General features: G+C 40.9%; 1 protein-coding gene across 3 annotated transcripts in view; it reads right to left on the bottom strand.

The window, feature by feature from the left end:
- Positions 1–18,187, bottom strand: part of LOC105481533 (phospholipase C beta 1) — a 748,575-nt gene that overhangs the window by 109,385 nt on the left and 621,003 nt on the right. For all 3 annotated transcript variants that reach the window (XM_011741183.3, XM_011741182.3, XM_071079653.1), the window contains 3 exons: positions 16,092–16,145; positions 11,289–11,508; positions 2,095–2,275 (listed from right to left, as the gene is read on the bottom strand). In XM_011741183.3, coding sequence (XP_011739485.1) covers positions 2,095–2,275; positions 11,289–11,508; positions 16,092–16,145 — 455 coding nt within the window. The remainder of the gene's footprint in view (positions 1–2,094; positions 2,276–11,288; positions 11,509–16,091; positions 16,146–18,187) is intronic.

Raw genomic sequence — 18,187 nt, 5'->3', positions numbered from 1 at the left:
CTACCTAACATACTACATATTTTACCAACTTATTTTGTTTATGGTCTGACTCTTCCTTCTACAATATAAGCTCCATAAAGCTTAAGATTGTTATTTTTATTTACTACTGTTTAAAAATACTTAACAAGCAGGTGTTTAATAAGCATTTGTTCAAGGAATGAATGAATAGATGAATGCCTAATTTATTAGGATTTCTTTTTAAGGTGATGAAAATGCTCTAAAATTGATTCTGGTGGTGGTTGTATGTATCTATGAATATACAAAAGCCATTGAACTTTAAAACGAGTGAATTGTGTGATATGGGAAATAAAGCTGATTAAAGAGAGACAGGCATGGCATTCCAGGTATCATAACGAAGAAGTTTGCTGTGTGTTCTCTGTGTGAGCAGGATACCAGAGAAACTCCTTCATTTTGATGATATTGGCTTGAAACCTGTAGCAGAGGCATCTACACAATGGTTATAAACCAGGGGCTCTAGAACTTGAAGACCAAGGTTCAAATCCCAATGGCACCATCTTCTAGTTGTGGAACCTTGGAAACGTCACTAAAGTTTGCTACATACATTTTTTATCTGCAAAATGGGACTGACAATAGTACCAAACTCTAATGGTTATTGTGAGAATTAAATAGGACGTTTCCTGTAAATGACTCAGCACAGAAGACAGCCCCATGGTGAGTGTTTAATACACAGCCAGCCACTATTTTAATTTTTATTATGTTCTGGAGTACTGGGGATAAGTTGCTGGAGAAAGTCAGATGGCAGTGGTTGTAGCCAGGTCTCAAAGCCATTATTGCCTGTTAAAATTTAATTTGACTTTCTCAGGTCTGTCAAGGCAATCCCTCCTTATGCCCGATCCAACCCCTGCCCAGACATTCTTTCACTGCTTTGATCCTACTTCAGTAGTTCACAAATAAGGCAACCCCTTGAAATCATGTGGGGCTTGTTAAAAAGCAAATCCTGAGTCTCACATGTAGGTATTAGGCAGTAGTTCTTGAAGTCTGGTCCTGGGACCAGAAATATGAAAACACCAGCCCTAAAAGAGATCGGTTGAAAATTTAAGGTAGGCCCTAAACATCTCTTTTAACAAGCTCTCCAGGTGATTCTGATGCATGCTCAAGTTGAGAATAACTGGCCTAGTTAGAATTTGATTTTCAATAAGCAATTCATGCAATTTTGATCTACTCATTGCATACAGTCACTGGGGAACCAGTACTAGAACAACAGAATTACATTGAATCACCTATCATACAGTGACGCCTAAATCATCTATAGGCTTCCAACCTTACAAGCTGAAGCAACTCAGAATTCTCTTAGATGCACAGACCCTCAGCAAAGAAATGGACAATTTATACACATATCTCTTAAAACCCATTTCTTCTGGATACACTACCTTAATTTCTATCAAGCTTACTAATTTCTTTGGTTTTGGCATACGCTTGTTTTTGAGGATATTTTATTTAATCTATCTGTCACCAAATATTTATTGTGTCCCTACAAGGACACAAGGAATCAACAAAAATGGAGAGAATGTCTCAATTCATGAGAAAACATTTTGGAAGATAAAACTGATTATTAATGGTGAGGATGGCATTTCCTTTCACAGGGAGCCTTAGGAATTGGGTAGCTAACATTCTGTGTTGGCCATTTAGGTACTGCCTTTTCTAAATATAGAAGAGTGGACTGTATAATTTTTTAAAAATGCTGGCAAAGCCCAGTGCTACCAAAAAAATGTAGGAAAATTTGTTTGCAACACGTTCTTAATTTCTTAAACAAAGGTAAGTGTTTTCTATTTCCTGTAAGATTTCAAAGATTCCCAAAAGCAATTACAAACTCAACATAAGTTAGTGAAAATAAAAATGATAAAATATAGCCTTACTGGCAGAAGACAGAGAAGCTTGGTAAAGATGCTAAGACAGTGGGCCTTATAAAAATAGTCGTGTGATGGACACCGTGTCAATTAAACAATCTCAAGTTGGTGCCAATGCCAGTCACACCCGCCCTTGTTTCCTTTTAGTTATCCAAAAGTATCCAAAGTTTTCTATAAGAAAGAGAGTTCCAGTTGCACAAACATAAATCATGTTTCCCGGGCTTACCAGTTTAATATGTTCTCGCTTCTGGTATTTTTCACTATAATACTGTTCTTGCCGAAGATTAAGCAGCTGCTGCTGTTGTTTGTCCTTCAAGTCTATCAATTTTTGGGTCATTTCAGCATCCAGGGCAGCGAGGTCTTGCTCAATCGTTGATGAACCATGATCAGGGCTGCTGGGTTCCGATCTGCAAAGACACAGAGCTTGACTCACAAAACAGGAAGCCCATAACAAGGTGGAGGGAAGGTTATTCACCAGAGTTCCTCCTAGAGAAAGTTCTCTGTTTGGAAATATGTATTTTCATAAGCCACTTGGGGTAGAGGGTGAGACCCCAAGGACAAGCTTAGCAACAGTGTCTCCAATCCCAGAGACTGAATGGAATTCACGGTGCTATAGAAAGAGGCAGGGGCAGAAAGAAAAGCAAAGAGGCTGGGGGCCCTGGGCATGGCAGTGGTGAGAATAATAATCTCCCTTTGGGAAAAACAGTATCTAATAAAAAATTTTCAGGTTTTAATCTTTTTTATTATTTTAAAATGTGACAAGTGTAACGGCATTCCCAGTTACCTTTCCCATATGAAAACTTCAGTGGACACTGCATTGAGTAGACTTTGTTAGAGAAGCTAAAGATGTGCCCTGTTTAGCATCAGGGGTGATGATTATAAATGGAGAGCACGTGTAGATGCCTTGTGTGGATAACCCCCCTGGCTGCCATCTGAGTTCTGTTTCTTAACAAATTTATTATTGTTGTTGTTGAGACCGAGTCTTGCTCTGCTGCCCAAGCTGGAGTGCAGTGGCATGATCTCAGCTCACTGCAACCTCCACCTCCCACGTTTGAGTGATTCTTCTGCCTCAGCCTCCTGAGTAGCTGGAACTATAGGTATGTGCCACCATGCCTGGCTAATTTTGTATTTTTAGTAGAGATGAGGTTTCACCATGTTGGCTAGCATGATCTCAAACCCTTGACCTCAAGTGACCTGCCCATCTCAGCCTCCCAGAGTGCTGGGATTACAGATGTGAGCCACCGTGCCTGGCCTCTTAACAAGATTTTTTAATAGCAAAGACACACTATGAAAATAAGGCTCTTTGGAGGCTTCACCAACTTCACTGATATGTTTACCCAAATGGCAGTTTCCACACAAACTTACAAGGGGAAAGAGATGGGTTAGTTCATTCTAAAATATTTTGAATGCTTCCTCTGAGCAGCATGACTTTCTCTGCATTGTTCTTAGAGAATCATACAGATATTAAGAAGGTTAGGATGAATGTCAAAATAAATTAATTATCATTAACTTATGGTGTGATTCCTTCCACTTTTGTACTCGGTAGTATTACCTGTAGGAAACAATGGAAAGAAAGACAGAGTATTCGGAACAGGGTCCAAAGAGTAGGTATGCTCTTTTCATTTATATGGAACCCCTTCCAGAAAGACTAAACCACCACCTAAGACATCCAACACATCAGACTCTGCCTCCATATTTTTCACTTGTGGTCCGATGAGCCAGGTAAAGTTTCTTAGAATCAGCTGTTACTAATTCTGGTTGCTTTTTCTTTTACTTGGGCAAGTATCAGTGGCATCACATGGAGAAGGGAGTTGGCTGAAGCTGGTGTTAGAATCAGATTTTGTCAAATAAGGAATGCAGAATTCTCTCAAGTTTCCTTTTGCATTTTTATGTGCAATGCCAAATGAGGACGGACATTCTATAAGGCTCCTCACTGCAGTGTTGAGGGGACCTTTCCTCTTGGCATGACACAGGTAACATTGAATTATCTTTTTTCTTTTCTTTCTTGCTTTCTTTTTTTTTTTTTTTTTTTAGCCAGGCTAGAGTGCAATGGCATGATCTCAGTTCACTGCAACGTTCACCTTCCTGGTTCAAGTGATTCTTCTGCCTCAGACTCCCGAGTAGCTGGGATTACAGGCATGCGCCACCACCCCCGGCTAATTTTTGTATTTTTAGTAGAGACAGGGTTTCTCCATGTCGGTCAGGTTGGTCTCGAAATCCCGACCTCAGGTGATCCTCCTGCTTCAGCTTCCCAAAGTGCTGGGATTACAGGCGTGAGCCACCATGCCCAGCCTGAATTATCTTATATAGCAGGAAGTCATTGTAGCCAGGGCATAAAGGCATTTCTTTAATCAGTTCCAACCACCCCAGCAGAGGCAGCCCTCATTGCTGACCATCCCCCCATGTGCTAGGTACACTCATATCCAAGTAAGTCAGTATACCCATCTCCAGCTTACATTTGAGGAAACCGGGCTGTGTGAGATAATCGGTCAAGGACACAACATGGAGGCGCAGTAGTGCAACTTGCCCAAGGCCAAAGATTACAGGGGCAGACGGGCAACACCTGTGCTCTTAAGAGCACCACAGCATGACTGTGTGCCATGTCTGGACCCAAACTATTTTCGAGTAACCTGTTCTTCACATTATGTAGAAAGATCACTTGAGATGATGAATATTAAAGAAATTGGTGTGATTCATTCCAATTTTGTACTCTGTATTATAATCTGTAGCAAACAGGGAAAGAGAGATACAGTATTAGGAACAGGTCGGGTGTGGTGGTAGTCGTGCCTGTAATCCCAGCACTTTTGGGGACCGAGGTGGGCAGATCACTTACACCCAGCAGTTCAATGTCAGCCTGCGTAGTAAGACCCCATCTCTAAAAAAAAAAAAAAAATTAGCCAGGCCTAGTGGCATGCGACTATAGTTCCAGCTACCCTGGAGACTGTGGCAGGATGATTGATTGAGCCTAGGAGGTCGAGACTGCAGTAAGCTGTGATCGTGCCATGGCACTCTAGCCTGAGCAAAAGAGCAAGATGGAAGGAAGGAGGGAAGGAAGGAAGGAAGGAAGGAAGGAAGGAAGGAAGGAAGGAAGGAAGGAAGGGAGGGAGGGAGGGAGGGAGGGAGGGAGGGAGGGAGGGAGGGAGGGAGGGAGGGAGGGAGGGAGGAAGGAAGGAAGGAAGGAAGGAAGGAAGGAAGGAAGGAAGGAAGGAAGGAAGGAAGGAAGGAAATAACTTCAATGGATGTAATGTCCATCCATTCATTTATCTGAGGTGTTTTCAGGATTTTATTGCATATCAAGAGAGATGGAAGACAGATAGATATAATCAGACCCACTGGCTTTGCCACTTGAAGAAAAGCTCCTTATGACGTATCTTTAGATACTATGTACTAAGGGATTTTTTGGTTTTGTTTTGTTTTGAGGGACAATACAAAAAAAAAAACACAAGTGAACAACATCTCTGCATCTTCTATAAAAACAAAGTTGAAGGCATTATCCCCTCTGCTGCTTGTATAAGATCCATGAAATTAAGTCTGTGGCAATTTAATACTAGGAAAATTCTTGTCTCTCTTGGAAGAGTCAGCAAGTTTCCTTTAATCAGGTAAGGAGAATTATCAAACCCATATTCCTTTTCTCAGAAGCTAAGAACTGAATTCAGTGTTCAAGGACAGAGATAACATTAAATGGTTGGTGCCGTCTGGTAGAAACAGAATGAGAACTACATATGTGATTCCCTTCAGAGACATAATTTCAAACTTTTAGTAGTCACTTCAAAAAGCAAAAAGGAATGAATGAAATTAATTTTAATAATATATTTTATTTAACTTAATATGCCCAAAATATCATTTCAGCATGCAATTAAAATAAAATCAACAGATATATTTTAGATATTTTACATTCTTTTTTAAAAAAGTGAAGTCTTAGATATCTGGTGTGTATTTTATAGTTATAATATATCTCACAAGCAACATTTCAAGGACTCGAGAGCCACCTATAGCTAGTGGCTCCCATATTGGGCAGCAGGTCTAGATAATTTGTCCAAAGCTCAGTCTATGCCTGTGTGCGCTTTCTCTTTCTATTTTCATGTGATTTTTACATACAAATCTTCTATGATGTTACTTCAATATTCTACTGGAAGTTTGCAGGATATGACTTATAAGTATATACAAAAATGAATAAACAAATACGTACAGTGAAAGGAAAATAAATCTTGTGGCCGCAAATCACTAAGCTAAAGGGAAAAGTCAAGCTGGGAATGGCTTAGGGCCAAACTGCCTCCCATTCTACTCAAAGTCACTCCTCTGCTCACTGAGATAAATGCATATCTGATTGTCTCCTTCGAAGAGGCTAATCGGAAACTTCAAAAGAATGCAACCATTTGTCTCTTATCTACCTACGACCTGGAAATCCCCTCCTAGCTTCTGTCTTCCGTCTTCCCGCCTTTGCTTTGAGTTGTCCCGCCTTTCCAGACAGAACCAGTGTTCATCTTGCATAGGTTGAGTGATGTCTCATGTCTCCCTAGAATGTATAAAACCAAACTGCTCTGACCACCTTGGGTACATGTCGTCTGGACATCCTGAGGCTGTGTCACAGGCACACGTCCTGAACCTTGTAAAAATGAACTTACTAAATAAACTTGCTAAATTAACTGTCTCAGATTTTCGTGGTTCATAGTACATATGACTAAAGTAGAAACTCAGGAGAAGTTTTAGGCCAAGCTTTGCTTGAACTGGCTGTGTAACTACAGGTAAATGGTAATACCGTTAGCTTTCAGCTTCCTCCTTGAACAAGTGACAAATATCACCTAGGTGGCCCTTAAGAAATGATGATTTTATTACTTTTTAAAGCCCAAGTATTAGGTTTTGATAGTGCTTTCAATTTAAGCATGTGTTAAATCATATGTCACAATATAAATCTAAAAAATGCATCTTATCTCTATGACTTGGCATCAAGAGAAGATTATTCAGTAAAGGAAGGATGTAATAGTTTGTCTTATACTTCGCTTATTGACAGGTCACTTACATGCTTACATAGTTTCAGGGTAATTTATAAAGTTTTCAGTCAAAGAATGAAATTATATTTCTCAGTGGCAATTATTATCAGTCAAGCTTTTGAGATAATCTTTACTGAGAAAGCTGATGACAATGATTCCAAAAAAGTTTTGAGTAAATGTAGAACTAATTCTACATAAAATTTCCTAGAGTTGTGAAGATCATTGGATTATCTTTGGCAATACATTGTCCATTGGTTAGCCAACCTATGAAAAATGGGCTATCTGATAAGAGTAATTTATATACTATAGTATAGAAAATTAAGTGGAGTAATAATTTCAACTTAAAAGGCTTTTTTAAACTTCTCTTGATGCTACAATTTATTAAAATGCTATATATATATATATATAGAAATGGAACTAAGGGATTCTTTTGCTTTTGAAAGTTATAAATCTTCTAAATGATACACCTTTATTAAAACCACAAATAACATTTTATTTTAAACATAAATATTATTTTAAAATTTTATTTTTAAAATGTTATGAGTTGATGTTTAAAAAGACTTAAGAACAATGTCTTACACAATGCTGTTAGTGCTTAATAACTGAAATTAAAACTATTCTTGACAGCTAAATAAGCCCTGAGGAAGACAAGAACTGTCTGTGCCCTAAAAAGATAACAAAATGTAAAGTCACTGCATTTACTTCCATTTCCCTAATTATTCAACTTTGAAGAAAACATTTTTATGTAAAAATTAACACTGTTGATTAAGGAACTTCATGCTGTGAAACATTATTTATTGTCAAGAAGTTCATACTATATACCTGCAAAAGATGTTCAAAGAAATTTCAGGAATCTAAATTTAGAAGAGAAATCTCATAACATTTGGGATGGTTAATGAGGGAATTTATTTGGACATAGTTATTTCATGCATCTGTTTGTTTTGTTGTGTAGAGATAGAAGATTATAAGTATAGGGACCAGAAGCAGTCACTGGTCTACAGAGACGCAGATTCCAGATCTGCTATGTCATCGGACACAAGCAGTATCTCAGGGGGCAACATGCCATGACCTCACTGTCACTACAGCCTTTGTGTTGCATGTGCCCCTGGCCAGGTTACTTGGCCTTGCTGAGTTTTAGGTCCTCTCTTATCCAATGTGGGTGATGCCTGTACCTACTTCATAGTGCTGCTGTGGGCAATATATGGAATAGTACATAGAAGTGGTTAGCGCATGTACTGGGTTAAATAACATCCCTGTAAACTTCAGGTTCTGCCCAGAACCTCTCAGTCTGTGATCTAATTTGGAAAGAGGTTGTTACAAATGTAGTAGAATGAAGTCATAGTGGATTAGGGTGGACCTGAATCTAATGCCTGGTGTCTGTCATTAGAAAAGGGAAATTTGCACCAAGACACACCTACGCAGGGAGAATTCATGTGATAATGGAGGTACAGACTGGAGTGATGTATCTGTCATCTAAGGAATGCCAAAGATTGCCAGCAACCACCAGAAGTTAGAACAAACAAACAAACAAACAAGATTCCTCCCCTAGACTTTTCAGAGATCGCATAGTCCACTGACACCTTGATTTTGTTTTTTTGCTTTGTTTTGTTTTGCTTTGTTTTCTTTTGTTTTGTCTTGAGACAGAGTCCTTCTCTGTTGTCCAGGCTGGAGTGCAGTGGCACCATCTCGGCTCACTGCAACCTCCATCTCCTGGTTCAAGCAATCCTCCTATCTCAGTCTGCTGAGTAGCTGGGAGTACAGGTGTGCGCCACCATGCCTGGCTAAGTTTTGTATTTTTAGTAGGGACAGGGTTTCACCATGTTGCCCAGGCTGGTCTCAAACTCCTGGCCTCAAGTGATCTTCCCACCTTGGTCTCCCAAAGTGCTGGGATTACAGTCATGAGCCACCATGCCCAGCCGACACCTTGATTTTTGAATTCCTAGCCTCCAAAACTGTGAGAAAATACATTTTTATTGTTTTAAGCCATCCAGTTTGCTGTACTTTTTACAGCAACCCTAGGAAACTGATATGACACATATGCCCAGCAGTTCGTTGACACTCAATGAAATGCTATTCCAGGACTGAGAACAGTCCTTGACAGGGTATAAGAGAGGAAACCCCCTATGGTCCACCAGACCCTGTGTCCACAAAGTCCCGTGATAAGCTATGATGAGCAGTCCACATGTGGGGTTCTGAGAGCACGTGACACTCTGAAATCCACACGGCATCCTCACATTTGGAAGCAGGTCTCTGTTGGAGTGAACCTGCATTGTTCACACAAGAGTCTTGCAATTAAAGAAGGGCCCTGAGCCCAGAGAATCCCAACTGCCCTATGTCATCATGGTGGGAACTAAGCAGAAGGTACAGGTTTTTGTGTGAAGTGCTTGGAGATGGCAGCTGGGAAGGGAGGCAGGGATTAGACCAAAGAAGGCCTTTCAGCCACCCTTCAAATTCTAGGATGCTCCTGAACAATTATAGACCAGGGCCCATCAGTGGAAAGTCTGTGGACCAACAGCATCAGCAAACCTTAGGAGCTCGTTAGAGCTCAGAAGCTCAGTCCCTATGGAAGGAGGCCCCTGAGGCAGAAACTCTAGGGTCAGGCCCAAGGGTCTGTGTTTAGCAAATATGCACACTGAAATTTGAGATGCACTGATCTAGTCTAGATAATGGAGTATCATGAACATATTTGGTGTGGGTAACAGCATGAGTTTCATTCTCTAAAGGACACCTGGGAATTGCAGAGACATACAATCAGGCTACTCTCTTCAGGCCTCTGACCCCATACCTTACACTTTTTTAAAAAACAAATCAAGAATTCATCCCCTTCTCTCCATGTCTACCACCTTCATCCTAGACCAAACCACCATCGTTACTCAGCTGGACTCATGAAAAAGTTTCCTAACTGGTCTCCCGCTTTCACTCTGAGCCCTTGATCCTCACTATTCAGAGTGTTGTCTATGGAACTGCAGAATCAGCATCACCTGGTGCTGCTCAGGCCTCAGTTCAGACATGGAGTCAGAACCTGCACCCAACAAGATCCCGGTGACTCATATCCATTTGAGATGCACAGCTCAAGGGTCTTCCACACAGCAACTAGATTCATTTCTCTGAGACTCTCAAATTTCACCATATCAATTTCTTTCTTCAGTAGCATCTTATTGCACATTCAATACATTTTGAACTGTCGCTTGCTCCAGCTCTAAAGAACCTAGCAGTGGGATTCCTTCCTGTTTCTCTGATCTCATCCTGTTTCACTCCTGTCATGGTTTACTATGTTTCACCCACTTTGCCAGCTTTACTGTTCCTGGAACAAGCTCATTGTTTCTCCTGCCTGAGGGCCTTTGCACTTGCTGTTTCCTCAGCCTGGAATAAGTCTCCCTAGTTCTTTGCATAGCTGACCAGGCCTTATTCTTTCTGTGCCACCTTATTGCAGATCAACATGTCAGAAGGGATCACCCATCTCTAGTCATTCTCTATCCCATGGTCCTGTTTATTTATTTCCTTAATAGTACTCATCATAGCCCGAGATGATGCTGTGTGTTTGTTGTTTATTGTTTACGTTGCCCACATTACCACGTTAGCTATTTGAGATGATTGGGTAGGTCATGTTTATCGCTGTGTCCCCAGGGCACGGTAGGCACTCAATAAATATTAATTGAGTGAATGTGTGAGAGATGCTTCTCATCATCAAGGTTTGGGTACAGGGGGCTGTGGGAACCCAGGCCCAAACATAAGAGTCACCTGTGTAAGGCATTATACATTTCAGACAGGGTAGCAAAGGATAGTCAGCTTCTCTTTTCTATAAGACCAGTTGTGGCCGGGTGCGGTGGCTCATGTCTGTAATCCCAGCACTTTGGGAGGCTGAGGTAGGCAGATCACTTGAGGCCAGGAGTTCAAGACCAGCTGGGCCACCTGGTGAAACCCCATCTCTACTAAAAATACAAAAATTAGCCAGGTGTGGTGGCGTAATCCCAGCTTCTTGGAAGGCTGAGGCACAAGAATCAAACTCTGGAGGCAGAAGTTGCAGTGAGCCGAGATGATGTCACTGCACTCCAGTCTGGGTGGCAGGGCAAGACTCTGTCTCCAAAAGAAAAAAACAGCTGCCTCTCCAAATAGGTTCTAGGTACCCAAGGCAAAAATCTCTACTCATGGCAGCTGTAATACAGGTAATTAGTTAATTGGAATTGGGATCACCGGCTAGACTCACGGGAGGACTTCCTGCATTTTTATTCTCAGAATTTGGTCAAATAAAAAAATTCAATCCACAAGCAAATTTGGGCTAAGGTACCTCAAAAGCTGTGGAGAACGGAGGAGGTTAGGTGGCCTTCTTGCCGTGGTCCAGGTCCAAAAACATGATATAAAACATTAAAAATCCATGTTAACGACTCTTCATGCTATGAAACAAACTAAAATTATTCATTGAACTTACTTTTTCTTACTGTCCTTTTTGGCGGACTTTTCCAAAGCTGCTCTCCTTCTCAAGTAGTCATTCTGAATTTCATTATACTTGGTAGTGTGTTCTTTGATAAGGTCAGTGGTTTTCTTGTGGTGTCTCTTAACCAGGTCTTTCATTTCTTTGTAGTGCTTCTTTTGAAGTTTCACAAACGATTTCTGTTGCTTTAGCTCTTCGATGGTCTGTGCTTCCACTTCTGCAACAAATGAATATGAAAGCTAAGGGAATGGGAGGGCTCAACGTCCAGATGGAAAGAGAAGTGGCCACCTTCTTAGGAGGAAACGTTTGATCTTGCTCAGCTGGAGTTTAAGAGCGACGCTTGATGTCAGCTCTATCTGGGTTCCAGTCTGACTCTATCACTTGCTAACTTTGAGACTATGTTATTAAACTTCTCAGAAACCCGATTGCTTCATTTGAATATATATATTTTTAGTTTGGGTTCCCTAGAAGCAGAATGCGAGATGGGGATTCAGGTGCACACACTTTACTGAGGGACTCTCAGAGTAGGGGAGCCAGGGAAACAGACGGGGCTGGGGAAGGAGCTGAGCAAGGGTGTGGTCTCAGAAGGATGGAGTCTGGTCTCTGCCTGATCCCATGGGGGAGTGCTGGAGTGTGAGTTGTACCACTGAGCTGGTTTCATCTTGAGGCAAGAAGGTGAGGTTCTTGCATGTTTGGGACATTCAGTGCATGGAGGCATAACCATCTGGAGAGGGGGCTTCCTTTTGGTTGAGGGCAATTTTGCAGAGAAGGACAAGTTATGAGCTGTTAGCAGCCAACTCTCACCACCAGCCAGGAGACGGGTGCACCAGCTGTACAAGGAATCTGGGCAGGGCACCAACAGCATTGCTAGAAGGATTATAATACTTCTATAACTTTCCAGGGTTGTTAAGATGATGAAATAAAAGAACTCACAGAAAGTATTTAACCCAGTTTCTGGCACTGTGCCTGTGGAGGCTTAGAAAATAACTGTGCAGGTTCTACAGCACCATTTCTAAAGGTACCATTTATAGTATAAACATCATAAGTTTGTACATTTATCATAAAAGCATATAGCAGTAAAGTGTCTGAGGGAAGGTCTCTTATAATTTGCACAAAGTCACCAGAGGCTTACTAGCGGGCCACATTACTATATTATTTTTATTATTATTTTCTTTTTGGAGACAGTCTTGCTCTGCTGCGCAGGCTGGAGTGCAGTGGCACGATCTCAGCTCACTGCAACCTTCACCTCCTGGGTTCAAGTGATTCTCATGTCTCAGCCTCCCAGGTAACTGGGATTACAAGCATGCACCAACACGCCCGGCTAATTAGTTTCTATTTTTTGTAGAGATGGGGTTTTGCCATGTTGGCCAGTCTGGTCTCAAACTCCCAGCCTCAAGTGATCCGCCCTCCTTGGCTTCCCAAAGTGCTGGGATTTCCAGGCATGAGTCATCATGCCTGGCTGCTTTTTTTTATCCCATGCTGAGAAAACTTTTAAAGTGATAGGGCCTGACCTTAAAACATTCTGGGCCGGGCACAGTGACTCATACCTGTACTCCCAGCACTTTGGGAGGCCCAGGCAGGTGGATCACCTGAGGACAGGAATTCGAGACTAGCCTGGCCAACATGGTGAAACCCTGTCTCTACTAAAAATACAAAAATTAGGCCAGGTGCGGTGGCTCACGCCTGTAATCCCAACAATTTGGGATGCCAAGGTGGGTGAATCATCTGAGGTCAGGAGTTCGAGACCAGCCTGACCAACATGGCAAAACTCCCATCTTTACCAAAAACACAAAAATTAGCTGGGCATGGGGACACATGCCGATAATCCCAGCTACTCCGAAAGGCTGAGGCAGGAGAATCACTTGAACCTGGGAAGCAGAGGTTGCAGTGAGCCAAGATCGCGCCACTGTACTCCAGCCTGGGCGGCAGAGTGAGACTCTGTCTCTAAATAAATAAATAAATAAATAAATACATGAAAAAATAAAAATGCACAAATTAGCCGGGCGTGGTGGCAGGCGCCTGTAATCCCAGCTACTCGGGACGATCACTTGAACCCAGGAGACGGAGGTTGCAATGAGCTGAGATCACACAGTTGCACTCCAGCCTGGGTGACAGAGTGAGACTCTGTCTCAAAACAAAACAAAACAAATCTGTATTTTACTGATATATTCAATCAATTCTAGAATGTGCATTTAAAAAATATGGTAACATTTCTGAAATCAAGATGCATCTTATGGTTGGTGGGGTATTACGGTGGGTCAGTGCTTTTCTTTTTTTAGCAACACATGAGCATAGAATGCTTTACAACTGATGGTATCTTAACTTCGGTGAATTGTCATTTATATGGACCTAGATCAAGTCATAGTTCACGTTTCCATGCTTTGAATTGAATGTCCTGCTTCTGGGAACAAAAAATGTCACCATAAATATTTAAAACTATCAACTGATTCAGAAATAATATATGCTGTGAGTAACAAGAGACCTGAATAGAAAATTAGATGTCTAGTGAATAAACGTTGGAACTAGAATAATAATTGATGCTATTAAATGTTAAGGTCTTTAAGCAATAGAAATATGTTTCCTTTTCTTATACTGTGTCTATTCTCCTGACATTCAATTTCTTTTGAGAATGAGGCCATGGAGAAAACCAGGTACATTTATTTAATGGTTTCCCTCAGGCCCAAATTGACTCATTACGGTTGCATAATAAGTTATTACATTAAGAATTTATAATCCCAAGGAATTGCTGCATTCTTGGTGGCAGATGCAATTCTATTTCTTTAAAAGTGGTTTACAGCATATCAGCTATAGGCAGTTTGGAAATAAGGTTCTAGATGTTCTTACCTATGATTAGAAATAAAGCCACATAAACTATTATTTTTAAAAAGTCTGTAGACGAGAGGCTGTTCCTTAGAATATGCTCTTAAGTATAAAGGTAATGCCCACTTATATAAAGACACAAATATCATTTATAAAGAAGCCACCAAGATATAATCACAGCTAATGTATTGGTACAGACCATTGCCTTTTGTCCATTCATTTACATTCTTTTAAATAACATTAAAATCATGTTCTAGGAACATTTCTGTCTCTTGTTGTATGCATTAATATGGTATTGTTTCCCATGAAACTAAATCTTTTTTTTTTTTTTTGAGACAGAATTTCATGCTTGTTGCCCAGGCTAGAGTGCAATGGCGCGATCTTGGCTCACCGCAACCTCCGCCTCCTGGGTTCAAGTGAATTTCCTGCCTCAGTCTCCTGAGTAGCTGGGATTATAGGTGCACACCACCACAGCAGCTAATTTTGTATTTTTTAGTAGAGATAGGGTTTCTCCATGTTGGTCAGGCTGGTCTCGAACTCCTGACCTCAGGTGATCCACCCCCTTGGCCTCTGCAAGTACTGGGATTACAGGCATGAGCCACCATGCCCAGCCTAGAACTAAATCTTTTAAAAACATGTTTTGTTGGGAGCGGTGTGGTGGCTCACGCCTGTAATCCCAAAACTTTGGGAGGCTGAGGCGGGTGGATCACCTGAGGTCAGGAGTTCGAGACCAGCCTGGCCAACATGGCAAATCACCATCTCTACTAAAAATACAAAATTCGCCAGGCGTGGTGGCGCATGCTTGTAATCCCAGCTATTTGGGAGGCTGAGGCAGGAGAATCGCTTGACCCCGAGAGGTGGAGGTTGCCGTTAGCCTAGATTGCGCCACTGCACTCCAGCCTGGGTGACTTCGTCTCAAAAACCAAACCAAACTATATTTTCTTTTAATACTTTCCTCAAGTAATTTTTCTATGCACATTTTATGCATTTCTTGATGAAATACAAATACATACATCAAAGTGCATAAATCATAAATGTATAGCCTTGTAAATTTTTCCACAGTCAATGTGCTTCAATATCCATCACTCAGGTCAAAATCAGAAGTTTGCCAGCATCCCAAAAGTCTTCCTTTTTGGTTCCTGTCTCTCACCAAGTATAATCCAAATCCAGGTTTCTATAGCATGAATTAGTTTTGTCCTTGAAGTTAGTGTATATGGAATCCTACAGAACATGCTCTTTTGTGTCTGGCTTTTCTCCTCAACATTATGCTTAAGTTTTATCCAGGTTGTGTGTGACTTGAGTTTATTTATTCCTGCAGCTGCCTCCTGTTCTATGCTAGGAATTTATTACAATTTATTTACCTACCTTACTGCTGATGGACATTGGGTCATTTCTAGATTTGGCCCTTACCAGTGGTGCTGCTTTTGATGAACATGTGTGTACATTTCTGTTGTATATTGAGCTGAGTATTATAAACATTTTTAACATTCCACTACCTACTGCTAATTGTCCTGCACAAAGCTTATACCAATTTTAGTTCCACTAGTTTATGTGAGTAACCAAATATAAAATAATTCCAAACTGTATCACAGTTCTGAAAGACTGTGCATTTTATGCTCACAAATGGATATTCTTCATATCTAAAATATAATTTATTGTTGGCAATTTGGGAAGACAGGCATTCTTGCTCACTGGGTTACATTTCCAGCATGAAACTATTCTTTGATGCTGAAATAGCTATCTTGTGAAACTACATTATTTTTATGCCAGTAGGGTTCTAGCTACAAAGTATGGTTACTTCTCTGTGATGATATCATATCACGTAGACTAAACTAAAAGTGTATGTCTGTAGATGTTTTAGAAGAAGAAATATTAATGACGTTATTTTTCAGATACGAATGGAAATTTCCTCTCCTCTAAATACTTCCACTGTGTAATACTCAGCTGCTGAATTTCATGGGGGGAAAGGGTGGCATTTACCTGTTAAGACACTCTGAATAAGATCTTCTGTTTTGGCAGGTGCCTTTACAGAACCTGTAATATAAAAGATAAAATAAATAGCCTCTTCAGCTTTTTAAATTGTATTCTTCCTATAAACAAACAAGCAAACAAACATATTCGGGCCTTGAATCTAAATCTCTTTTCAGAGAAATGACAAATTGTGTGAGAAAATTCTTTATAAAAATTATGCTTAAAAAGTCTTTATTTGCAGTTTTGAGACAAACCTAATTAAATGTAACATTAGGCCAGGTGCAGTGGCTCATTCCTGTAATCCCGGCACTTTTGGAGGCTGAGGCAGGTGGATCACTTGAAGTCAGGAGTTCAAGACCAGCCTGGACAATATGGTAAAACCCTGTCTCTACTAAATATACAAAAATCAGCAGAGCATGGTGGCAGGTAGTTGTAATCCCAGCGAGTTGGTTGGTTGAAGCAGGAGAATCACTTGAAGCCAGGAGGTGGAGGTTGCAGTGGACTGAGATCATGGCACTGCACTCCAGCCTATGTGACAGAGTGAGTGAAAGTCTGTCTCAAAAAAGAAAAAAAAAAAAAGTGGTGATATTATATGTCCCATTTATAAGGAGAGAAAAGAGAAAAGACAACCACCTGGAAGCAAAACAAATTCAGTTTAGGCAATGCTATTGCCACCTTCTGGCAAAATCAGGAAAGACAAGTGGCCTTTTAAAAGTCAAATGTTGGGAGGCCAAGGCCGGTGGATCACCCGAGGTCAGGAGTTTGAGACCAGCCTGACCAACGTGGCGAAATCCCATCTCTACTAAAAATACAAAATTAACCGGGTGTGGTGGTGCATGCATGTAATCCCAGCTACTCGGGAGACTGAGGCAGGAGAATCGCTTGAACCCAGGAGGCAGAGGTTGCAGTGAGCCAAGATCACACCACTGCACTCCAGCCTGGGCAACAAGAGCCGAACTCCCAAAATAAAATAAAGTAAAATATAAAAGTCAAATATTGACCACTAGGCAGTAATAACTGTTACAGGAAAGATTCATTGGTGAATGTTAAAATCAGTAAGTAAAAGTTTAAGGAAGAACAGGATATTTACATAGTCTCAAAGTAGCTCTCCCAATATATCTAACAGGGGAAAATAAATAACTTTCAGTGGAGAAACCACCTTAACCAAGTGATCCCACATCATCAGTGATGAGACCCAGCAACAACGTATATCCGTGATGTGATGCACTGAGAAGGACGAGTATCACTTGCGTGGTGCTCTTGTCAAAATGCATGCCCTCAACCTAATCATGGCAAAACATCGGACCAACCCAGACTGAGGGACGTTCTACAAAATAACTGACTACAGTTCTTCCAAAGTACCAAGGTTATGAAAGACAGGAAAGACTGCGGGACTGCCAGAGATGAAAGGAGACGAAAGAACCATGACAATAACATACAATGTGGGATCCTGCGTTGGAATCTCGAACAGTAAAAGGACATTAGCGGAAAGCAAGTTAGTCCAAATAAAGTGTGCGGTTCAGGTCAGAGTATCGTGCCAATGTTAGTTTCCTGGTTTTGATGATTGCCCCATGATCCCGTGAGATGTTAACGTTAGGGGAAGAGGAGGCTATTTTTGAATGTATTCTGTGCCATTTAAAAAATGTTTTCCGTAAGTTAAATTATTCCAAAATATCAAGTTAAAAAAGTTAAATGTGAAAATGCTAAATTCTCTTTTACTTTCAGGAACACATGACTATTTACTCACACATTTAAATGATGGATTTATATTTCAGAAGCACTCAAGATGTTTGTATTTGGTATATAAAACTCTTTATTTGAAAATTTACTTCTTGTTCATAATTAAGTCATCTTTTCACTATTATTGACTTTGGCAACTTTTTTTTTTTTTTGAGATGGAGCCTCGTTCTGTCACTCAGGCTAGAGTGCAGTGGTGCAATCTCAGCTTACTGCAACCTCCACCTCCTAGGTTCAAGCGATTCTCCTGCTTCAGCCTCCTGAGTTGCTGGAACTACAGGCATGCACCACCATGCCAGGCTAACTTATGTATTTTTAGTAGAGATGGGCGTTTCACCATGTTGGCCAGGTTGGTCTTGAACTGCTGA

The sequence above is a fragment of the Macaca nemestrina genome, chromosome 15 (assembly GCF_043159975.1).
Source record: "Macaca nemestrina isolate mMacNem1 chromosome 15, mMacNem.hap1, whole genome shotgun sequence".
Taxonomy (NCBI): Eukaryota; Metazoa; Chordata; class Mammalia; order Primates; family Cercopithecidae; genus Macaca; species Macaca nemestrina.
This window is presented reverse-complemented; position numbering and strand designations above follow the sequence as displayed.